This window comes from Schistocerca gregaria, chromosome X (genome assembly GCF_023897955.1).
Source record: "Schistocerca gregaria isolate iqSchGreg1 chromosome X, iqSchGreg1.2, whole genome shotgun sequence".
NCBI lineage: Eukaryota > Metazoa > Arthropoda > Insecta > Orthoptera > Acrididae > Schistocerca > Schistocerca gregaria.
Window position 1 is genome coordinate 356,913,710 of NC_064931.1, and position 25,516 is coordinate 356,939,225.

General features: G+C 46.1%; 1 protein-coding gene across 1 annotated transcript in view; it reads right to left on the minus strand.

Moving 5' to 3' along the window:
• Positions 1–25,516, minus strand: part of LOC126298062 (serine/arginine repetitive matrix protein 1-like) — an 83,745-nt gene that overhangs the window by 23,408 nt on the left and 34,821 nt on the right. The window contains exon 2 of the mRNA XM_049989381.1: positions 15,955–16,814. Within this exon, the coding sequence (XP_049845338.1) occupies positions 15,955–16,814 (860 nt within the window). The remainder of the gene's footprint in view (positions 1–15,954; positions 16,815–25,516) is intronic.

Here is a 25,516-nt window from a genome sequence, read left to right on the forward strand (position 1 = left end):
CCACCGACATAGGTTCCATCCCTGTCACATGTCCCTCCATCAAGAGCTGCATGGGAACGATTATGAGAATCGTGTTAACTTTTGTAAATGGGATTTAAGACAGGATAATCCATAACCACCATGTATCTTGTTTAGTGATTAAGCCACATTTACCAACTATGGCTAGGTAAACCACCGAAACATGCTCTATTGGTCAGGTGGAACGTCAGCGTCCCTGGAGAGTAAACGTGTGGTGTGGAATATTGAACCATCAGTTCACAGGCCAGTTTCTCGTAGACGGAACACTGAAGCATCGCAACCTTCTAACAGATCGTTTTCCGCGGATGCTAGAAGGCGTCTCTGCAGTCTACGAGTAACCTGTGGCACCAACATGACGACTGTCCAGCCCATAGCGCACGAAGTGCTACAGCATATCTTGACGAACAGTTTCCAAATCGTTGGACTGAACGCTGAGGACCTGTACCTTTTCCAGTCCGTTCCCCACATTTGACGCCTGCACACTTTTTTGTGTGGGCAAAGCAGAAAGACGCTGTCTACAAGGACATACCAACTACATCCGACATTATACGACGACGTCTTACTGCCGCTTGCTCGGGCATCTCCGCAGAAATGCTAACGCTGGTGGAGCCGTCGTTCCATACCAGACTGGAAACCTGCATTCCCGCGGCCGGTCGTCATTTTCAACACAACCTTTGATGGTCAATCATCTCGTTAGTGTTCAGAATCCACGTAACTAGCGGAGACACTTGTCTCCATGGATCGCGATAACACTTTCACCATCAATTAAGACCTGAAGGTGGTGCACTGAAGCGCCGAAACTGGTAGTTGCACAGTAAACAACAGCATAAGGATGGTTGTAGGCGTTTATTTTCTTATGATACGTACGCGACTGTTACGTCTTAGTCCACGTGCATATGCTTGTATGGGACCGGAATTGCACCAAATAGTCGAGCGTTTAGCTGGCTGGACGTAATGGTTAATAAAGCAGACGGACCTGGTGAGGCCAAACAGCCGGCCGAAGCGGCCGAGCGCTTCTAGGAACTACAGTCTGGAACCACGTGACCGCTACGGTCGCAGGTTCGAATCCTGCCTCGGGTATGGATGTGTGTGATGTCCTTAGGTTAGTTAGGTTTACGTAGTTTTAAGTTCTAGGAGACTGATGACCTGAGAAGTTAAGTCCCTTAGTGCTCAGAGCCATTTGAACCATTTTGAGGTCAAACTGAAATCAATAACTTATTTTTGTATCTGTGGATGTGTGTTTTATGTACTCTTTGGCGTACTCACTTTGTGCTGTTACTCTGTTCTATCTTGTTAGACTTACGGATACAAGCTGCTACGAGCCAGCTAGAAAAGGTATGTGAAAAGGTCGCTGTATACGATTGCACTGCAGCTCTGAGGTTTCGGAATTTCGCTGGATGCATTTAAGTTGATGCATTGCATTTATTTGTGTTGTGTGAGTAATGACAGACTGGTTTTCTTTATGTAGACCAGTTATAATAGTGTAACCGTTGAGAGAAATAATCCCAGTTCGCCAGTAAACGTTTCTGAGTACATCTGCAGAGCAATATGTAACGTAACCTCTCTAGCATGCCATACATCGTCATGAATGCTGGATTCTGGTAGAGCCGGCGAGTCGATCTTCCCGCGGCGCCACGGAAGCTCCGAGATAGAGGCGAACGTAACTTTCCAAGTCCCTTCCTGTAGTAGAAGTCGATAAAGTGCGGCAGTTGTGTAGTCATGTGGATGTGTCTTCTTAAGCATCCTATGCTCGTAGAAAAGATAAGCGTCTTTTTTTATTACCTCCCACCTCATCGCAACACAGTCACACAACAGTGTGTGAAGAATTCGTAATCCATGTTCGATCCATAACCTTACATGTAAAAAACAACACCAACAATTACTGAGCCTTGATATACCCTTAGTCATACAAAAATACTGAATTATCAGTTGACTTTGGTGCGTTGCGTATCATGACCAATATGAGACATGTACAAACGACTGGTTGAATGCAACCTAACAACACATTGTCCTCTGTATATGACCTGTCGGCGCTCAAAGTCTTTTTGTGGCGTTGTGTACATCTTGTGCTGTCCGACTCGTGAGCTGAACCAGAAATACTGGGACTGCTACCAAAGACATTACATGTGGAATACCTACTCAAGAGGAACAGGACATTCATTTTTAAGCGGGGATAGCGTCGTTACTGCTTTTAGGTAATGACGTGGTAAATAATTTTGTGATAAAAGCAATCATCAGTCTGAACTGAGAGCCTATACACTGTCAACACTGGATCGTTCACATGTGGTTCCAAGTTGTTGTCAGTCTGTTGGATATCAGCATTTTATATGACCAAAAAAGCTAGGGACTGTCCTTCTTGTTACTTATAGAAGGGCAGATGTAGAAGCTTACTTGATTGTCACCCATGAAGCTATTTTTTGCGTAGTCTATCCTCAAGTTAACGAAGTCTTAATGCGTATTGAATTGATTAGTTCTCTATACTCTCTTATGAGAAAAAACTGTAAATCTCCAGGCTGCGTCACCTCAATCATTTACAAAGGATACGAAGACATGCAGGTATTAGTAGCAACGAACATGATGGCCACCTGGCAAAATGGCCTACCAGGATAAATGGAAAGGGCATTGTTACTGGAGGGACATCAGAAAACCAAAGCCACTTGGTACTGCGAGAGTCAGCAACAGATGCTGCCCCAGTCTTGACAACCGCAGGAAAGGAAACTGCTCGAGTTAACATACTAAGAGCAGGTAACTGGAATACTAGCAAAAACAGACTTTTTAAAATTAATTCAATCTACACCTTGTGATATCCGTCTCATTGAACAAGCAATGTACATATACGAATGAGATAAATGTAGTTATCTAAGAACCATTACACTGTAACATATTTCAAAAACTAACGATTATTTTTCTCCTAGATTAGTCCTCAGTTCCTCGAATAGGTTCGTTGCCAAATACATTTGCTATTCCATCAACCTTATCCCACCGTACATATACTACATTTTGTGTTCTTTATTGTAATGTTGCAGTTATACTAAATCCATACTTCAATTGGTTTCTGCAACTCATTGTGTTTTATACTGTGCAATGAAGTCAGATAAACGACATGTTTGTATCACTATATGACATAATAGCATTTGGTGTGATGGAATTTGGCTGAAACCAATAATAATAATAATAATAAGAAACAAAGGTAGAGAGAGAGAGAGAGAGAGAGAGAGAGAGAGAGAGAGAGAGCACTCCTATCGCCACTCACCTGTCAATCGAGTGGGCGGCTGGCAAGACGTGGGATGTAAAAGCACTTTTTGAGTCTTATCATGAATGACAGACATATGGATCAGTTTACATCCATGGTGGTGACAGCATTGGCCATTTCACATGCTACGTTTAAAAGATCTGTGACGATTATTTTGACTGAGGCAAACGCCACCGTTAACTGTCACAAAATTTTTCAAGGAAGAAAAACTTGTACACTAGTCCATGAAGACTGTTATTTACAATTACAAGGAAAAAAAAATCAAGCGATTTTGTGGCACGGAGTGGAAATCAGATGATTGCTCATTCATAGGGAAAAATGCAGGGAGAGGAGAAAAGAGCTAAAGGGACTTGAAGGATTGACCAAAACTGGAGGCTGTCTTGTGTGAAGGCGCGTGGCGAGTGCAGGAAGCTTGGAGGAAGTGGTGAGTGAATGCAGGTTTGGGCAGCCAGCACCTGTCCGATCTATACCGAGATACTGTTGCGTATGGGGCCCATAGTAAGAGAGAACCAAATAATTTCCGGTCGTCGATCAGAGAAGGGCGCACTGCAACTTAAGTACGTTTCCATGGCTGGGGTGGCATTCGTAAGCTTGACGAGAGCTATATTTTGCTATGTGAACACGGATCAATCGCGTTTAAATAACCGAAGCCGATTCTGTGGTCCTATCTCCACTGATGCTTTATTATGGCCTATTAGGAGGAATCGTTCAGATTCATCAACAAATTCACTTTATCGAGACAAAACGCAATGACGGTACAAAGTCTCAGGCCCAGAAATAATAATTAATGCAGGGTAATGAAATTTGGGGAATACATTTGCAGAGGTAACATATTTCATTGATTAACATTGAAAGAGCACAGGTTACTGCAAATGCGAGAAAAGCCATTGCAAATGTGAAATTCTGGTACATTAATAAGTGATGTAACTACCAGAATGCTGAATGCAAGCATTCAAACGTGCATACCTTGTGTTGTACAGTCGCCAAATGTCAGTTCGTGCAATGGAGCTACATGCCTGTTGCACTCGGTCGGTCAACACAGCGACCGTTAATGTGTATCTGTGGATGACGATGGAGTTGTCATCCGATGATGCCCCAAATGTGCTTGACTCTAAACAGACCTGGCGGTTGAGCGTCTCAAGGCCACATGTCAACACTCCCTAGGGCATGTTGGGGTACAACATTGGTATGAAGACGAGCGTTATCCTGTTGGAAATGCCGTTCACTAATGGCACTAATGGCAGAATGACAGGTCGAATCTCCAGATTGACGTACAGCTTTGCAGTCAGAGTTTGTGGGATAAGCTAGACAGCACCCAGCTGTCAAACGAAATAGCACCCCATGAAGTAACTACATAAGCAGTTCCAGTGTGTCTAGTATGCAGACAGGTTGACTGCATGCCCTCCACTGGCCTCCTTCTAAACAAAATACAGCCATCACTGGCACAAAGGCAGAACCAGCGTTCATCATAAAACACAACAGACCTCCACCCTGCCCTCCACTGAACTTTCGCGTGACACTAGTGAACTCGGAAATGGCGGTGTTTTGGGGTCAGTGGAACGCACGCTATAGGGCTTGTAACTCAGAGCTGCCCTTGAAGTAACCGTTCTGTAACAGTTCGTTGTGTTACCGTTGTGCTAACTGCAACCCAATTTGCTACTGCTGATGTAGTACGATGCACCAGAGCCATACGCCGACTGGATACGATTGTCTTTCCGCTCGGAAATACCTCTTGGCCGTTCGGAGATTGGATTTAATGCGGCCGTGGAGTCTCGCGAGCGCCGCTGCCAGTAATAATGTACAGTGGCTACTTTTCTGTCAAGTTATTCTGCATTATCACTGAAGGAGCATCCAGCTTCTCGTGTCTCTGTTACACAACCTCGTTCGAACTCCATGAAGTTATGTAATGGCGTTTTTGTTGCCTTAAAGAAATTCTGGACAAAAAATGACTTACCGTGTATTTAAAGCAAACCTGCTTTGTATCCTCACAGAGGTAGTACTAGCTCCACTGTTATGCGGCTGGCGCGAAATTTGAATACATATCACTTTTCGGATATAGAAACACGCTTACTAAATTTCGTTTTTATCGCACGGGCCATTTATCGATGTGAATGTTTACGTTTTTTCCGGTGTTATATGAATCCGTTCTGTAGCGTTCAGTACACAGCACATGGCCTGTTTGTTCTGCTAACAACCCCACCCGTCTCGAATTGCATCTTAATAGAGCGAGGAAGACTCCACAGATAAGAGGATGTTTCTGTAACCCACTGACCTTTATTGAACGGCGTAAAATTGGGTACCATTGAACGACGTGCGTGCTATTTGCACCCACCTCACATAAATCTACACTGATGAGACCAAAAATTATGATCACTAGCCACCGTGAGAATGAATGCTGCCTGGTGGCGTTGCTTACATGTAAAGCAGTAAGAAAAGTGTGTAAACAGAGCAGAAACAAATGGGGATTATTCTAGCTACGATAGGGACAGCAAATGGGAAATGCCCTTGCATACGTGACATTGACAAAGGGTAGCATGTTATTATCTGGTGCCTGAGAACCAGCATCTCTGAAATTTCGAAACTGGTTTACTGCCCACGCGCTAATGTCATGAGTATCTGTGGGAATTGGTTGAAGGACGATGAAGCCACGAAAAGGTGACAAGGTGTTGCACATCTACGCCTCGTCACAGTACATGGAGGTTAGAGGCTTGGCTGTTCTATAAAGCAGGATAAGCGGCGATCTGTGATGGATACGGGGAAGTACAATGCAGGTACAGGCACAAGTGTTTCGGGGGCATCATTCTGAGTACATTTTTGAACATGGGGCTCCGTAGGAGACTGCCCCTAAGTGTTCCTATACTGACCTAACGGAATGATTAATTGCAACTGCAGTGGCCACGGAACCATCTAGATGGATTGGTGGTTCAATGGGTACGCGTCACCTCGTCTTATGGTTCAAATGGCTCTGAGCACTATGGGACTTAACATCGATGGTCATCACTCCCCTAGAACTTAGAACTACTTAAACCTAACTAACCTAAGAACAGCACACAACACCCAGTCATCACGAGGCAGAGAAAATCCCTGACACCGCCGGGAATCGAACCCGGGAACCCGGGCGCGGGAAGCGAGAACGCACCTCGTTTTATGAGTCATGTTTCTTGTTACACTGGGTCGATAGTCGTTGTCGGATACGCCATAATCCAAGCGAACTGCAGTTCTAAGATCGCATGTCATCATGAACGCAGCCCATTGGTGGCAGTTTATGGTATGGGGGACATTAACCAATGAGTAGACGTGACCGATGGCAGTAACGGTCTTTTAATAGCTGCGACGTACGAGAACGCTATTGCAGTAGACCTGAACCCGTCCATGTTTGACGTGTTCTCCGACTACGACTACGATTCCATTTTCCAGCAGGGTAGCTGTGAGTGCCACAGTCAAATCAAGTTGATCAGTTGCTAATCAGGTTTTTTCGCCTGATAACTGGAACACTATGTAGCGCCAGCTCTGTCTGTAACACTAGTTTGAGATTCGTCAGTCTCCCTAACAACCTAACCTTCAGTCCAGGCATGGAAAAAAAGCAATGTCTCTTCCACAGATAGGACTGATAACTGGAACACTATGTAGCGCCAGCTCTGTCTGTAACACTAGTTTGAGATTCGTCAGTCTCCCTAACAACCTAACCTTCATTCCAGGCATGGAAAAAAAGCAATGTCTCTTCCACAGATAGGACTTACGGTTTGGTTGTTGGAGAAGAGTGACGTATATTAAGCTAGTGTTATACGAGGCGCTGCGTGATAGGACATTCGTCTAGTTTTGCTCACTACAAGACGTTTCATAACATACAGTGTGTTTCAAAAATGACCGGTATATTTGAAACGGCAATAAAAACTAAACGAGCAGCGATAGAAATACACCGTTTGTTGCAATATGCTTGGGACAACAGTACATTTTCAGGCGGACAAACTTTCGAAATTACAGTAGTTACAATTTTCAACAACAGATGGCGCTGGAAGTGATGTGAAAGATATAGAAGACAACGCAGTCTGTGGGTGCGCCATTCTGTACGTCGTCTTTCTGCTGTAAGCGTGTGCTGTTCACAACGTGCAAGTGTGCTGTGGACAACATGGTTTATTCCTTAGAACAGAGGATTTTTCTGGTGTTGGAATTCCACAGCCTAGAACACAGTATTGTTGCAACAAGACGAAGTTTTCAACGGAGGTATAATGTAACCAAAGGATCTGTTTGAAAAATTTCAACGGACTGGGAACGTGACGGATGAACGTGCTGGAAAGGTAGGGCGACCGCGTACGGCAACCACAGAGGGCAACGCGCAGCTAGTGCAGCAGGTGATCCAACAGCAGCCTGGGGTTTCCGTTCGCCGTGTTGCAGCTGCGGTCCAAATGACGCCAACGTCCACGTATCGTCTCATGCGCCAGAGTTTACACCTCTATCCATACAAAATTCAAACGTGGCAATGCCCTCAGCGCCGCTACCATTGCTGCACGAGAGACATTCGCTAACGATATAGTGCACAGGATTGATGACGGCGATATGCATGTGGGCAGCATTTGGTTTAATGACGAAGCTTATTTTTACCTGGACGGCTTCGTCAATAAACAGAACTGGCGCATATGGGGAACCGAAAAGCCCCATGTTGCAGTCCCATTGTCCCTGCATCCTCAAAAAGTACTGGTCTGGGCCGCCATTTCTTCCAAAGGAATCATTGGCCCATTTTTCAGATCCGAAACGATTACTGCATCACGCTATCTGGAAATTCTTCGTGAACTTGTGGCGGTACAAACTGCCTTAGACAACACTGCGAACACCTCGTGGTTTATGCAAGATGGTGCCCGGCCACATCGCACGGCCGACGTCTTTAATTTCCTGAATGAATATTTCGATGATCGTGTGATTGCTTTGGGCTATCCGAAACATACAGGAGGCGGCGTGGATTGGCCTCTCTATTCGCCAGACATGAACCCCTGTGACTTTCTGTGGGGACACTTGAAAGACCAGGTGTACCGCCAGAATCCAGAAACAATTGAACAGCAGTACATCTCATCTGCATGTGAAGCCATTCCGCCAGACACTTTGTCAAAGGTTTCAGGTAATTTCATTCAGAGACTACGCCATATTATTGCTACGCATGGTGGATATGTGGAAAATATCGTACTATAGAGTTTCCCAGACCGCAGCGCCATTTTTTGTTCACAATTGTAACTACTGTAATTTCGAAAGTTTGTCTGCATGAAAATGTACAGTTGTCCCAAGCATATTGCAACAAACGGTGTATTTCTATCGATGCTCGTTTAGTTTGTATTGCCGTTTCAAATATACCGGTCATTTTTGAAACACCCTGTAAATACTGGGTGTAAAACAATTATAAGACGAGTATTGAATGTCCAGCGGAGCGAACTTGCAATACGTCAGGCAAAATAATTAATAGAAAACCTCACAGGTTATTAAAAGGTAAAATATAAAGTACTGACAAAATTAAAATGGATACAAAGTCGACAGTAGGTCAGGACGAGAGAGACGAAAGAGTACCTAGTGTAATAGGTGGCAGTAATTAACTAGACAAGAGCACAGATGACGCCACAGGATGGCAGCAGGCTTACGTGGAGTACCATACGCAAGTCAACGATCAAACAATGGAATCGTCTCAAATAAAACAAGGTAGGAAGGACGACATGACCGAATACAGTGGTTCTGTTAAAGACTCGACTGATATGTTCAATTCACCAAAATTCGAAAGTGTAACGAGCGAAACACGAGAAATAGAATATGAATATGAGGTCACCTTGCAACAAGAAAGCAAAAAACCGCTGAATATGACCGATTTGTTAAAAATATTGTCTTCACAAATTGTTGAACAAGGCAGGAATTTTAACAAACAAGTTGCAGCACAGGATCATCAAATTTAAGTAAAAGATGTTGAAATCAGTAAACAGATCGAAAAAGTAGCCTCAAAAGTAGGTGTGGTGAGTAATGCAATCAGACTTAAAAAAAAAGAGATAAATACGATCAATAACAATGTCGCCACTATGCAAGGATAGATTTATGACATCAACTACAGGTTCTATAGCGAAATAATGAAAATTCAAGACACTGTAGAACTTTTGGTTGTAACAAAAGTTGATGAACGATTCGATTCGGCAGAAAGACGTAATGGATGGCACCCATTAGATTTTTTGAAAAACTGTGAAAGGAATTTCCATGATGATGTAATGGATCAGGAAAGACGAATGTAGTTATTAGCGCCTTGGCAAGAGATGCTAAAAGATGGGGATTAAATTTAGATACGGAACAAATGTCACTTGATGAATTTAAACACAAATTTACAGAGGAATACTTGACAGAGCAACACCAGGATTGTCTGTGGTGGGAATTTATCATGGCCAGATTATATAACATCTGTGGCAGGAACTCAGTGAAAGAGTTTTGCGAAATGTGGTTCCAAAAATTGACACACTTCAGAAACAGACAGTCGGAATCCAAAACAGTGTGGGAACTATTGAAAAAGCTACTGGAGGATTCAAACCGTTACGTGGAAAGTAACCACAAATAGTAGAAGACGAGGACCACTGGAGAAGGCACTTTGGTTAACGCCAAAACAATAATAACTGGACGAGGGATGGTCAAGAGCATAATGAACAAAATGAGGATGAACGTTACCGCGCAAATATGATGCCAAGAGGTCATGATAACATGTCTTTTCGAGGTAGAAGGTTTGTACCGTGAAACTATTAAACTGAAATGGCCCGAAAAACTAAGGCCCACGTGCAACGTGTTTTACAGGCAAGATCTGCACGGACAGATATTACGGGCCAAAACTAAAGAAGCCATATGGGATAAAGCGAAGTGAATTTAAGACATGAGCAAACAGTAGAGCTGTGTAACAAGGCGGTGCCTGCGGCACATCCAACAGGTTTTGGCATGACTGAGTCACGTACGAGAGAATATCCTGCAGCCGCTTGCGGAACAGATGACGTTGCAAGGGAATTCAGTGGACCTGATTCGGCGGGGAATATCACCGAAGCGAAAAAGGAATCATACACGTTATTAAGTAACAGCAAAAAGACAGATAATTTGGGCAAAAAGGAATCTTCAGAGATCGCAGAAGGACGTGATGGTTTGTTTTAGTTTAAAGCAACATGAGCGGGAAAACTTTGAAAAGGGTTACAGAACCAGAGATTTAATAAAAGAGAATAATGAAAGTGGAAACGTCGGGAAGAGGGCGTTGTCGGACAGTGAAAAATAGGTTGAAGTAGTTCGCGTTGCACAAGGTGATCGAGCAGGAGTTTTATAGGAAGAGGTTAGTAAGAGAAAGGTAGGCGCCGCTTAAAGCACGTGAGCTGCTGATGTTAAAGAAATTGGTACGAAAAATAGAAAAATTGTCGGTATGCATAGCAATTTGGAGGAGGATGAAATCCTCAGTAGTGTGGATGAGGCGATCCTGGCTGACGAAAATCTCATACAAGTAAATATTGTTGATAATCATGAGAATATAGATTCAGATGAATATATGCGAGCCACTGAAATACAAGACGATTATACTAAATATGAAAATAAAGTTGACGTCATCCAAAGTGATACTGAAGAGGCTGTTGATATACATTCCGGGATGTAAGGTTGTGGTCCAAGAACTTTTCTGCTCCTTACGTTTCGTCCAGGACTGCGCTGGACTTCCTCAGAGGCGCTGCTCCGCTGAGTCTTGCCGACTGACTGGTCGTTCTTTTTCTTTACTGATTTTCAATTCCCCCCGATTGGGGGGGGGGGCGGCGAGCTGGCAGCTTAGTACGCCGCTCTACAGCCTACAGACTTTTTGGTCAGAAAATGAAGAAGAAAGAAACAAGGGAAAAAAAACAGGCGATAAAATGATGACTTAAAGTGTAAAACGGCGAAAAATGAAAACAGAAAGCTAAAGGGGTTGGCAATGTCGATAAAATTCACTGGAATCGGACATAGTATACACACAATAAATAAAAAAACCATGGCGACAGTCTGGTTTCTGTTCGCAAGAGAGAAAAAAAAAAAAAAAAGAAAATCACACCCAGCTACAGTATGATGGCTGTTCGCTACACGTCCCTATAGACACACCACAGAACACTCAATGGAAAACACACACTGTAAAACACTGCACGAAAAACGGTGGCACAAATACGACACTCCCGAGCCAAAGGCAGATGGGGGGGGGGGTGGGACCTGGAGGAGGGGAAAAAAACAAGGAGGTAGGAGAGGAGAAAAGGAAAGGGGGGAACCAAGGAGGGTGAGGACTCATAAGAGGGAAGAGGGGCAGGGCACACGCGAGAGGGAATAAGAAGAGGCAGAGGAGGGAAATGCAAAAGGACTCGGGGGAGAGAAGGGGGCAGTGAGAGGTGAGGTGGGGTAAAAAGAGGAAGGAATTGGAGAGTGGAGAGGGAGCCCAGGAAAAGGACAGAGGAAAGGAGGGGGAGTGAGGATCAGAGTTGATAGGAGGGATAAATGGTGGAAGAGAGGGCATCATCCTGGAGGGGGAATTGATGAAAGCCACCCTGGGGAAGGAGATGTAGGGTGTAGAGATGGAGGGTAGGGGGGATACAACAGTGTAGACGTGGTAGGGGGCGGGGATGGGAAAGGAGAGGAGCAACCAGGGGGTGAGGGGGTTCGAGGCAGCGGGAGGTGTAGAGGATGCAGATATGTTCGAGGAATAGGAGCAGATGGGGGAAAGGGATGAGATCATAGAGGATCCGCGTGGGGGACAAGACGCATGACGCTCAAGGATCTGGAGGGACTTACAGAATTTGGGGGAGGGGGCAGATTTCCATGCACAACTGGCATAGCAGAGGATGGGATGGATTAAGGATTTGTAGGTGTGGAGGAAAGTAGAGGGGTGCAACCCCCTGTTGTCTGGCCAGAGAGGAGTTTCAGGAGTCCGAGACGGTGGTGGGCTTTGGATTGGATGGAGCGGAGATGAGGGATCCAGGTGAGATGATGGTCAATGGTGAGGCCAAGGTAGGTGAGGGTGGGGGTGAGGCGGACAGAACGGGCACAGACAGTAAGGGAGAAATCCAGCAGCTGGAAGGAGCGAGTGGTTCGACCTACGATGGTTGCCTGGGTCTTAGAAGGATTGATCGTCAAGAGCCACTGGTTACACCATGCAGCAAAAAGGTCAAGTAGATTCTGGAGAAGGCGTTGGGACCATTGGAGTGTAGGAGCGAGGGCGAGGAATGCGGTGTCATCAGCATATTGCAAGAGGTGAACTGGAGGAGGGGGGGTTGGGGCATATCTGCTGTGTACAGGAGGTAGGGGAGAGGTGAGAGGACAGAGCCCTGTGGCACACCGGCAGAGGGGTAGAAGGTGTGGGAAGTGGCATTATGGATGGTAACATAGGAGGGGCGGTGGGAGAGGAAGGAGGTTATCAGACGGATGTAATTAATAGGAAGGGAGTAGGTTTGGAGTTTAAACGGGAGACCGGGAAGCCAGACACGGTCGTAGGCCTTTTCGAGGTCAAGGGGGACAAAAATGGCGGAGCGACGCAAGTTAAGCTGGAGAGGAGAGGAGATGAGTGAGGCGGAGGAGTTGGTGATCAGCAGAGAAGGAAGGTCGAAAGCCACATTGGGTGGTGGGGAGTAGGTGGTTTTGGCTGAGGTGGTGATGGATGCACTGGGAAAGGATGGATTCCAAGAGCTTGCTGAACACTGATGTGAGACAGATAGGAAGAGGCATCAGATGGAGGCTTGTACGGGTTTGGAGAACATCACGATTGGGAGAGAAGCCAGTGGCAAGGATGACATTGTTGAGGGAGGCAAGGATTGAAAGGATGGAGGGACGGCAGGGTTTGAGGTGGCAATAGGTAATGCAGTCGTGGCCGAGAGCAGGGTTGCATTTAGTGCGGAGTGTTAGGCCGATGTCCTGTGTAGTGATGGGTGTGTTAAGTTCAGATGGAGGTGTGTGGCCCAAGTACTGGAAGCTAGGAGCAAGGGGAGGAACAGAGGTATTTGTACGGTCCATGACGTCAGGGAAGAGGGAATAATCAAAGTGGGGACCATCTGGAATGGAAAAAACATCGGAGAGGTGAGAGGCAAAGTGGTTGGCCTTACTGAGGTTTTCAGAAAAGGGACGGTCATTAAGGAGGAGAGGGTACTGGGGGGGGAGGGGGAGGCGGTTCCCAGTAAAGCGTTGGAAAGCAGACTAATACTTGGAAGAGTTTATGGGGAGCGTGATGTTGAGTTGGGTACATGCCTGGCGCCATGCACGGCGTTTCTTAGCTGTAAGCAGGTTGCGGATGTGTCGCTGTAATTGCCGGTGGTGGGTAAGTGTATCACAGTCACGAGTGTGGAGAAAGGAGCGGTAGAGGCGGCGGGACTCTCGAAGGAGGAGGACGGCCTGTGGGGGCATGGTGGGGCGGTGAGGGTGGATGGCTTTGGTGGGGATATGGGTGGCGACGGCGTCAGACAAAGTCTGGTGCAAGAAGGCAGCAGTGCAAGAGACGTCATCAGGGGGTTGGAGGGTAAGGTTGTGGCCGGCAACCTGGGTGTGAGTGGAGTCCAGGTAGGCATCCCAGGCAGTACGGGAGTAATCATGGACAAGTTTAGGAGGGACGTCAGGGTGAAGAGCGTTGCGGGGATGGCGACCATTAGAGATAGTGAGGAGAACAGGAGCATGGTCACTGCCAATAAGGTGAAGGACATCTGCGGTGATGCGCCCAAGGAGGTTGGGAGAGGCAAGAACCACATCGGGAGTGGTGTTGGATTCGGGTCAGGTGTGCTGAGGCAGGGGAACGAGGTCTCTCTGGAGGGTGGTGAGAAACTGATGCCACCGGTGGAGATGGGCAGGATCACGGCTGTGGATATTGAGGTCGGCAAAAATCACGTAGGTGAAAAAGGTGTGGTCAATGTGGGCCAGGAAATCGTACGGGATGGGGTTGCGAGGGTGGATATAAATGGTGGTACAGGTGATGGTATGGGTGGGGAAGAAGAGGCTGAGGGTGAGATGCTCAGCAGGATCGTTAAGGATAGGTTGGGGCCGGACAGGGAGGTGCTTGAGGTGGCCTATAGCAACTCTGCCACGTGCCAGAGGGTACAGGTTATCGGTGCGGTGAAGGGTGTAAGGAGCCGTGCAGATGGAGATACGAGGTTGAAGGAAGGTTTCATTTAGGAGGGTGTTGACGGAGGGTGTGGAGGAAGTGGAGTTTGTGGGTGGGCATGGAGCGAATGTTGTGGTACAGGATACGGTAGGGTTGTTGTACCATGGGATGGGAGAGCTAGACGAAGGTGGTGAGGGGGGTGAAGGTAAAGTGGGCCTAGTTGTGGGAGTATGTGGCATAGGTGGTAAGATGGAACGGGCGATTTGGGAAAGGGTTTGGGAGTGCTGGAAGGGGTGGATGTTTTGGAGCACTATGGTGATGAAACGGGTGATGTCCACTGCAGTAGGTGGAGGGCAGAGCGAGTTGTTGAGGTGGATGGGGTCATCAAAAGGACGGACAGGGACGGTGAGCTGAGGGGTGACTGGAGGAGGTTTCGCTTTACACTTCAAGGAGTAGGTAGGATGTGGTTCGTTGCAAGTGTTGCAGAAGGGGGGGGGGGAGAGGTGAGGTTGGGGCAATTCTTGAGGAAGTGTGAAGCTTTGCAGTGGGGACAAGTAGGGGGTTCTTGAAGGCAGATGTAACGTGGTCGTTGTACATGAGACAGCATTGGCAGCGGTAGGATCGGACTGGGGAACAGGAGGGGTCCACCTTATTACGGCGATTGTAGATGAGGGCTCCCTCGGTGAGGAGGCGGTCAATGGAGGAGCAGGATTCGGTGAATATCTGCATGAGGAAAGTCGGCCCGGCATCATTGAAGATTCGACGGGCCCAGCGGATTTCAATGTCGGGCCAGGAGTTGAGTTCCGCCAACACCTCAGCCTCCGTGATCACGGGGCTAAGCTTTGTGATAATAGCGGTGAAGGTCAGCGGGGGTCGGGGAGGTTGAGGCTGACTGGAAGAGGATGGGGGTAGGGGGTGAGGGTTGCACATTTGCCAAATAGGATATGGGGTATGCGAGAAAGGAGATTGGTGTGGAAGGAAGAATTGGGGGATTTAATGAGGACCGATTCCTTGCGAGGAAACAGAAGGGAGATGGGGGCATTGGGGTAGTATTTCCGGATGGCGAGGGTGAGGGAGCGGGCATCAAGGAATTGAGGGTCAGGATTGGAGAGGACAAAGGTGTGGGTGGGTCACGGGGATTGTGAGTTTTCTTAGGGAGGAGATTTCGGGGAAGGGTCTACATTTGGGCGCTTTGAAGGTTTCGTGGCAACGACTGGTTGGAGAGGGGCTGGGTTGCAGGGGGAGATGGCGGGGGGGGGGGGGGGGCAGGACCACCCTGAGCAGCGGATGACGCAGAGGGAGTGGGCGCGGGTGTCACAGAGACAATGGAACGTCGAGCCAAAATCCGTTGTGGCTCGGAGCCCGTCGGAGGAGATGCTGGGAGTGGCGGAAAGTCAGTAGCTGTTGATGGGGCGACAGTGATAGGAGAGGGGGAGGGGGAGTTAAGGGTGATTACAGCCGAAAGTGGAGCAAGGGGGGGGGGGTGGACAGGATAGAAGGAAGGACGGGAAGGGGGGTGGAGGATGAGCTCCATGTGATGGTGGTTGGAGCAGCGGAGGGAGAGGTGAAAATGATAGTAGTGGTGGGTTGGGACATGGTGATGGCGCACGAGAATGCGGTGGCGAGCACCAACAGGAGGCGACCGAGCGGCGGCGGTGGTGCGGAGGCAGGCGGCGACCGAGCGGCGGCGGCGCTGCGGAGGCAGGCGGTGACCGAGCGGCGGCGGCGGTGCGGAGGCAGGCGGTGACCGAGCGGCGGCGGCGGTGAGGAGGCAGGCGGCGACCGAGCGGCGGCGGCGGTGAGGAGGCAGGCGGCGACCGAGCGGCGGCGGTGTTGCGGAGGCAGGCGGCGACCGAGCGGCGGCGACGGTGCGGAGGCAGGCGGCGACCGAGCGGCGGCGGCGGTGCGGAGGCAGGCGGCGACCGAGAGGCGGCGGTGTTGCGGAGGCAGGCGGCGACCGAGCGGCGGCGGCGGTGCGGAGGCAGGCGGTGACCGAGCGGCGGCGGCGGTGCGGAGGCAGGCGGCGACCGAGCGGCGGCGGCGGTGCGGAGGCAGGCGGCGACCGAGAGGCGGCGGTGTTGCGGAGGCAGGCGGCGACCGAGCGGCGGCGGCGGTGCGGAGGCAGGCGGTGACCGAGCGGCGGCGGCGGTGCGGAGGCAGGCGGCGACCGAGCGGCGGCGGCGGTGCGGAGGCAGGCGGCGACCGAGAGGCGGCGGTGTTGCGGAGGCAGGCGGCGACCGAGCGGCGGCGGCGGTGCGGAGGCAGGTGGCGACCGAGCGGCGGCGGCGGTGCGGAGGCAGGCGGTGACCGAGCGGCGGCGGCGGTGCGGAGGCAGGCGGCGACCGAGCGGCGGCGACGGTGCGGAGGCAGGCAGCGACCGAACGGCGGCGGCGAGCACTGGCAAGCGGCGGCACCGAGCAGAATACACGGCAAGGAAAAGGTGGGGCTCTTCCACGTCGAAGATGCACCCTGAGAGTAACCCAGGCAGTGCTAGTCGTCGATGCAGAGGTGAGGGAATCCTACTCTCGGATGACTGGTCGGGTGTCTGAGAGCGACTTATATATTGTGAGTAAGGGGGCCCTGGTTCCGGTGACACGTGATGAGCAGTGATGATCCATGGCAAAGATAAGGTTGACTATCGATTACCACCTTGTCAAAGATAAATATTGTTAGCAATTTTTTAGAGCCCCTGCCCATATATCGCAGAGTTTCATAGCCTCCTATTTCCTATTAAAATTATCGTGATGTTTATAAATTTCAATAGCTTCTCTGTATAGCCGTGGATAGTAATTTAACGTTGTAAATAAAACTTCGGTGTCCGAAAACTTCACTTGGTGGTTGCTGGTTGAAGAGCATGTTCCGCTACAGCTTATTTTTCTATTTTTCCAAGTCGACAAAGACTTTTATGCTCTTTCAGTCGCGTATTTACGCTTCTTTTGGTAGCACCAATATAAACTTTACCACAGGTACATGGAATTTTATACACACCACATGTCGACAGAGGAGGGCGTTTATCCTTCACAGATCGTAGTACTTGACTTATTTTCTTTGTTGGTTTAAAGACCGGTGTTATGTCATGTTTTCGTAAAATCTTATCGATCCGATTTGTTACTTTTAAATAAAAGGGAGAACTACTGCATTTTTCTGTCGTTGTGGTTCATTCTTATCTTCTGGTCGTCTGTTCCTTGGACGCAAAATTCTATTTATCTCTTTTTTTGAGTAACCGTTTTTTTTTTTCAAAAGCCTGCTTCAGATGTTTCACTTCAGCATCCAAATGTTCAGGTGTACATATCAGTTCCGCTCGATCGACAAGACTTTTTATGAAACCCCTTTTTTGTTGTGGATGATGATCAGAATTTTTATGTAAATATCTGTCCGTATGTGTTGCCTTCCGAAAAACTTTATATTCCAAGCTTCTATCGGACCGTCTCATAACTAAGACATCCAAGAAAGATATTCTGTTATCCTTTTCTATTTCCATGGTAAACTGTATTTTTGGGTGAATTTTATTTAAATAATCAAAGAAATCGTCTAAGGCCTTTCTGCCATGGGACCAAACCACAAATGTGTCATCTACATATCGATACCAACGAAATGGTTTGTTATTAGCTTTGTCTAGGGCTGATTGTTCAAATCTCTCCATGTAAAGATTGGCAATCGCAGGGCCTAATGGATTACCCATTGCTACTCCATCAAATTGTTCATAAAATTCATTATCCCACTAGAACTGACTTGATGTGAGACAATGTCTCAAAAGAACAGTCAAGTCTTCTGGAAAAATATCCGCTATGAAAATCATAACTTCGTTAACAGGAATCATTGTGAATAAGGACACAATGTCAAAACTTACAAGAATATCTTCAGGGGCCAGAGTTACTCCATCTAGTTTTTCAATAAAATGACGCGAGTCTTTTATATATGAGTCCGTTTTTCCAATAAATGGTTGTAAACAAGTTGTTAATTATCTTTCTATTACATAAGTGGGAGAATTGACGGCACGGACTATGGGTCTTACAGGAAAATCTATTTTGTGAATTTTAGGTACACCATACAATCGAGGACACATAGCTTCACTTTTCAACAAAGTTCTATTATCTTTTTTTGGATAGAGGTAGATGACTTAATCAAATTATTAGTCTTCCTAAGTACACTGGCTGTAGGATCCCTCGCAAGTTTTTTATACTGTCCTGACGTTAAAAGGTTCAAAATTTTCCTTCGGTAATCTTCTGTATTCATAACAACAGTAGCGTTCCCTTTATCTGCAGGAAGAACCACTATTTATTCATCTGCATTCAAATCCATAAGAGCCTTCCTCTCACCTTTTGTTAAATTACTTTCTAGAGGTCTGGTGTGGCTTAAAACTCTAGTGGTTTCAATTGGAATTGCATTCGCCGTTGCCTTAGGGATATTTCGTATACCTGCTTCTATATTCGCGATAATATCTTCAAGTGGTACTTTCACAGGTGTTATAGCGTAATTTCCTCCTTTTGCAAGGACGGAAATCTCGTCTTGAGATAACACTTTCTTTGACTTGTTTATAACAGTATCAGTCATCATCGTATTACTTGCAGTTGTTACATTAGCTTGTAACTTTCTGAACTTTTTCTTATGTCTACTAGTAGTCATTTCTATCGTGGCTTCCATAGTTGTAAACGTAAGATAATCAATTTTATTCCACAGGTCTATCTGTATCTTACAAGCTAAGAATAAATGAAGCTTCAGTAACTCACAGTCAACAGAATCCATTTCTCGTCTTGTGTAATGTATCGTTTCTCGAAGTAATGCTCTTTCTGTATAATCATAAATCCGATGTACACGAGCTGTCCAGAACATCCTCTTCAGCTTTAAAAAGTTCCGTATAGAAGACGACTTGCTACAACGTAACAAAAAAGTTAATGTACAAATTAAATGTGCTCTCTTCTTACGTGATACTGAAGAAACGCCTGTGAGTGAAAATGAAACAGAAAATTTTAAGAAAGGATTGGAGACCTGAAATTAAGAAAAGTAACGAAAGATCGAAAGAAGAGCTAGCTCGTTGTCTTAGAGTAGCGTTCATGCTAGAATCAGACAGTGAATATGAAACGAGTGATAGAAAACGTAGAAATAGAGGAAGGAGAACCAAGTATAACAAAAGACGTATCTGAAAAGCAGAATGAAGTCTTTTACAAACAAAATCCAGCAGTAAATACCAAACCGAAAAAGAGTCACCTGACGATACGACACCTGGGCAACATTTAATTAGAGTCATGAAAGACTTTGAAATCAGAAAACCGAAAGAGCCACCTGGCGATACGATACGGTGGAGAGACTTAATAAGGGCCGTGAAAGATGTAGAAATGAGGATACCGAAGGAGCCACCAGACATACGTCACTGGCCAATAAATAGCAACTTACTGCCACCACAATCATAAGGCATGGGGTAGGTTTATTGCAGACTTTGAAAATGTAATGAATACCCTCCACCATGAAACTACAGGATTTACAGCCGAGGTAACTGTACTTCATTACAAAAGCAAAATGTAATTGGAGAAACCTTACAATTTCCACCCTATATAGACCAAGAGCTGAAAGAGAAAAAGATTTAGTAAGAAAAAGAATGAAAGAAATAGCGGAAGCCATTTCTAAAAGGCACGATAAGGGCCTCAAAGTGACCAAATTCAAAATAGATGACTTTGTTCTAGTAAAAATTCACGAAAAATCTAGTGAAATTAACCAGGAAGATTCTAAGTTCAAACATATTTATAATTGTCCCTTTGAAGTACAAGAAACGCCACACACTAATGCCTATTATATTGTCTGTCCCAAGTCAATAAGGCCATTGGTTGTTCATAACATTGTAGATTTCAAACTTTATGTCATCAGAAATAAGTAATAAGGGGCAAAAATAAAAAAGTGCATATGTATTTTACTCTATATGTTCTTGTTCTTGTTGTTGTATTGCCAAGTGTTATTGAGTTGGAAAAAAATTTTGTTATCAGACAACTGATGCATGTCTATCAGTTTCAGATTCATTATAACATAATGGGATATACATTACATGTTAACTCCAGGCTACGACTTACAGAATGACTGCAATAGTGGAATATTGCAGTATAATCAGAAGGACTGCCAAATTGTCCATAGTCAGATAAAGCGTTGATGTTGAAAATGACGAAGGACTGCCAAATGCGTTAATAGGCAGAGAAGTGTTGACGACGAAGATAACGAAGGACTGCAAAATATGTAAATAGGCAGACAAAGGGTGAAAAGTTGATATTGTGTATTGAGTATTTTGTGTTCTTAATGAACTTCATGTGTATTTCCAGCAGACAAAACGTAAATTCTTAATGATCATACTGTGGCAAATAGGCTTAGATTAACCATGTGTAACGAATACTGTGCATGTAAACTATATGTAAATCCCTGTATATATATTTTTACAAGATGGATTCATGTATATAATAGTATTTATTTTCTGAATGCAATTGAATTTCATTTTTTGTTTTAATACTTGATGAAACAGTGTTTTACATGAACAGTTATGTGAATTGTTTGTGGCATCTTCGACTACGGAGTGTGTATTCATAGTTAGTTAAGGTCATTCATTTGTGACAGGCAATTTAAAATTTCTGATGTTTATATGGAAAGTGATAAATGATTGTTTAAAATGATGAAATTTCATAATATGTGTATATTTATAAGAAAAACATGTACATTGGAAGCTAGTTCATGCTTAGCCCACGTGTATTGTAAAATGTAAAAGATGCAGTGAAGTTCCTCCACAACGGAAGTGGCACGGCGCGATGTAAAAGGTGGTTTTGGCGGTCGAACTGCTGTGAACGGTACTCTGTCAGTGGCTAACCGTTCCACGGTACACTTCGACGGTGCGAAGGGAGGTAACTTGAAGCTGTTTTGCAAGGAATTCTGCCTCGGATGTGGATTTGGCTGTTGCTTGGTTCTCTCGGCTCTAACAAGTTAAAAATCCGTCGCCAAGAAGAAATTTTTTATAGAGCATTCAAGCATCAAGAGTCGAGAGTACAGTTAGCTGCCATGTCGCTTGCCACCACAACTTCGTCACTGCTCCACTAACTTCATACATACAGATATGTATCACAGCATGGACCAGTTGATTTGTGTGAGTGATTTAATAATAATCCACATGCTTTATATATATAAAAAAAATTAAAAATCCTCTCAGAGGGTAACATTAGCTTGTGTCACAGCAGGTTAGTGTTATACGTGGCTTTTCAAGTAAAGGGACTTATGGTTAGGATGTTATGGAAGAGTGACGTATATCAAGCTAGTGTTATATGTGCCCACATTACACCATAGTGAATTTCGGTACTTGTGTCGGTGATATCCCGTGCCACATAATTCCAGAAGCCTATAAAGGATTTTTGGGGCACATGCCACTCAGTATCGCATAAAGATAGACAAATACGCTATTAAGTAGGTTGCCTAAATGTTTTGGCTCAACAATGTATATTATTTTCTGTCCGAGACGTGACTTTTCATGGAGCAGGATAGTTCAAAAATTAAATGGCTCTGAGCACTATGGGACTTCACATCTGAGGTCCTCAGTCCCCTAGAACTTATAACTACTTAAACCTAACTAACCTAAGGATATCACACACATCCATGTCCGAGGCAGGATTCGAAACTGCGACCGTAGCGGTCTCACGGTTCCAGACACAAGCTCCTAGAACTGCTCTTCCACACCGCCCGGCCAGGATAGTTCCCTAGCACTTATGTTGTCTAGTGGAGAACATATTTCGTGATATTGCTCACCACCGTCGTCATCAGGTCGAAGTGTTGCTACGCACTACTAGAGAGATGTCTCTTATCGAAGAATATAATTTTCCAGTGATTCAAGAACAGAATAATTATCACTCAAGTTTAGTGTCCTAGCAAACCATCATGGTAAGACCTGTTGATAAGGTAACATATTTGGAAGATGAGGTTTACCTTACATAGACAGTGAGGTCATCAGAGACAGAACGCAAGTTCGGGTCATGAAAATCCAATTTATTGTAATGTTTTCTGATTTTATGTTTTGACTTTACAAAAAGTGGTTCAAACGGCTCTGAGCACTATGCTACTTAACTTCTGAGGTCATCAGTCCCCTAGAACTTAGAACTAATTAAACCTAACTAACCTAAGGACATCACAAACATCCATGCCCGAGGCAGGATTCGAATCTGCGACCGTAGCGGGCGCTCGACTCCAGACTGTAGCGCCTAGAACCGCACGGCCACTCGGGCCGGCTTCTGACTTAACAGATCCACTTGGTTCTGAAATTCGTTATGCTATGTTTGGCTGTCGGTATACTTCCTGCCAAAATCTTTATTTATTTCACATTAATATTTACAGACTCTCATACCACATTATTCCATATATGGTAAGAATCAATATTGTGAAGTTATTAGCTTCTATCACTCATTTTCGTTGTATGCTTCATAATGCTTAACCAGTCATCTGACTTTATTCTAAACATAGTATTGAACCAGAGCCAAAGTGATGGCCCATATGATTACTCAATTTATCTGCATTCCTGAGTGTGTCATCTAACTCCGGTTCCAAAGAAAGAAGGTTCTGACAGATGATGAGTGTTACCGAACTGCCAGTGTAATTAGTCATGGTTGCCAACACGAATTTCTTATAGCAGGTTGAAAAATCTGTTAGAGGCCGTCCTTGGGAGATTTCAGTTTTGATACTACAGAAATGTCGAAACACGTGAGGCAATAGTGTCCCTACAACTTATTTTCGGGATGATTAAGAAAAACCAAACCTACGTTTATAACTTTCGTGGATTTGGTGAACGTATTTGACGAAGTTTACTGCAACGCTCTATTTGAAATCTGAAGGTAGCAGCTTTAAAAAACAAGGAACAAAAGCTTGTATACAACTTGTATAGAAACCGGACGGTAGTTACAAGATTAAATGGCCGAGAAAGGGAACTGACGGTCGAGAAGAGAGTTAGACAGGTATGTTCCCTATCCATGATGTTACTCAGTCTGTACAATGAGTAAACAGTAAAGGAAATCAAAGAAAATGTTATGGAAGGAATTAAATTTCAGGAAGAAGAAATACAAATTTTGAGGTTTGATGATGACATTGGAATTATATCAGAGACGGTAAAGTATACGGTAGAGCAGTTGAACGGACTGCACAGTAGGTTCAAAGCAGGATACAAGGTGGACATTAACAAAATCAGAACGAGGGTACTGTAAAGTGCTAAAATTAATCAGGCGATGCAAAGAGAATTAGATTGGAAAACGAGACACTCAGAGAGCTTTGCTATTTCGGCAGTAAAGTACATAATGTTGCACGTATATAAAGGGTAGATCAGCAACGGCTGGAAAAGCGTTTCTGAATAAGAGAAATTTTTTTAACATGGAATAAAGGTTTAACTGTTCGGAAGTACACTCCTGGAAATTGAAATAAGAACACCGTGAATTCATTGTCCCAGGAAGGGGAAACTTTATTGACACATTCCTGGGGTCAGATACATCACATGATCACACTGACAGAACCACAGGCACATAGACACAGGCAACAGAGCATGCACAATGTCGGCACTAGTACAGTGTATATCCACCTTTCGCAGCAATGCAGGCTGCTATTCTCCCATGGAGACGATCGTAGAGATGCTGGATGTAGTCCTGTGGAACGGCTTGCCATGCCATTTCCACCTGGCGCCTCAGTTGGACCAGGGTTCGTGCTGGACGTGCAGACCGCGTGAGACGACGCTTCATCCAGTCCCAAACATGCTCAATGGGGGACAGATCCAGAGATCTTGCTGGCCAGGGTAGTTGACTTACACCTTCTAGAGCACGTTGGGTGGCACGGGATACATGCGGACGTGCATTGTCCTGTTGGAACAGCAAGTTCCCTTGCCGGTCTAGGAATGGTAGAACGATGGATTCGATGACGGTTTTGATGTACCGTGCACTATTCAGTGTCCCCTCGACGATCACCAGAGGTGCACGGCCAGTGTAGGAGATCGCTCCCCACACCATGATGCCGAGTGTTGGCCCTGTGTGCCTCGGTCGTATGCAGTCCTGATTGTGGCGCTCACCTGCACGGCGCCAAACACGCATACGACCATCATTGGCACCAAGGCAGAAGCGACTCTCATCGCTGAAGACGACACGTCTCCATTCGTCCCTCCATTCACGCCTGTCGCGACACCACTGGAGGCGGGCTGCACGATGTTGGGGCGTGAGCGGAAGACGGCCTAACGGTGAGCGGGACCGTAGCCCACCTTCATGGAGACGGTTGCGAATGGTCCTCGCCGATACCCCAGGAGCAACAGTGTCCCTAATTTGCTGGGAAGTGGCGGTGTGGTCCACTACGGCACTGCGTAGGATCCTACGGTCTTGGCGTGCATCCGTGCGTCGCTGCGGTCCCGTCCCAGGTCGACGGGCACGTGCACCTTCCGCCGACCACTGGCGACAACATCGATGTACTGTGGAGACCTCACGCCCCACGTGTTGAGCAATTCGGCGGTACGTCCACCCGGCCTCCCGCATGCCCACTATACGCCCTCGCTCAAAGTCCGTTAACTGCACATACGGTTCACGTCCACGCTGTCGCGGCATGCTACCAGTGTTAAAGACTGCGATGGAGCTCCGTATGCCACGGCAAACTGGCTGACACTGACGGCGGCGGTGCACAAATGCTGCGCAGCTAGCGCCATTCGACGGCCAACACCGCGGTCCCTGGTGTGTCCGCTGTGCCGTGCGTGTGATCATTGCTTGTACAGCCCTCTCGCAGTGTCCGGAGCAAGTATGGTGGGTCTGACACACCGGTGTCAATGTGTTCTTTTTTCCATTTCCAGGAGTGTATTTCCTCAAGGTATTTATCTGGAATGTAGCCATTTATGGAAGTGGAACGTCGACAATAAACGTTTCAGACAAAAAGAAAATAGGAACATCTGATAAGTTGCGCCACATAAGAATCCTGAAGATTAGATCATGTAGCCAAGTAAAGATTCTGAGCAGAAGAGGAGACAAAATAACTTTGTGGCATAACTTGACTAAAAGACGCAACTGATTGACATGACTCATTCTGAGACATCGAGAGGACACCAGTTTAGTACTGGGGAATGTGGAGTTAACAATTATAGAGGGAGATTAAAAGATGAATACTGCAAGCAGGTCCAAAGATGTAGGCTGTAGAGGGTAGAATAA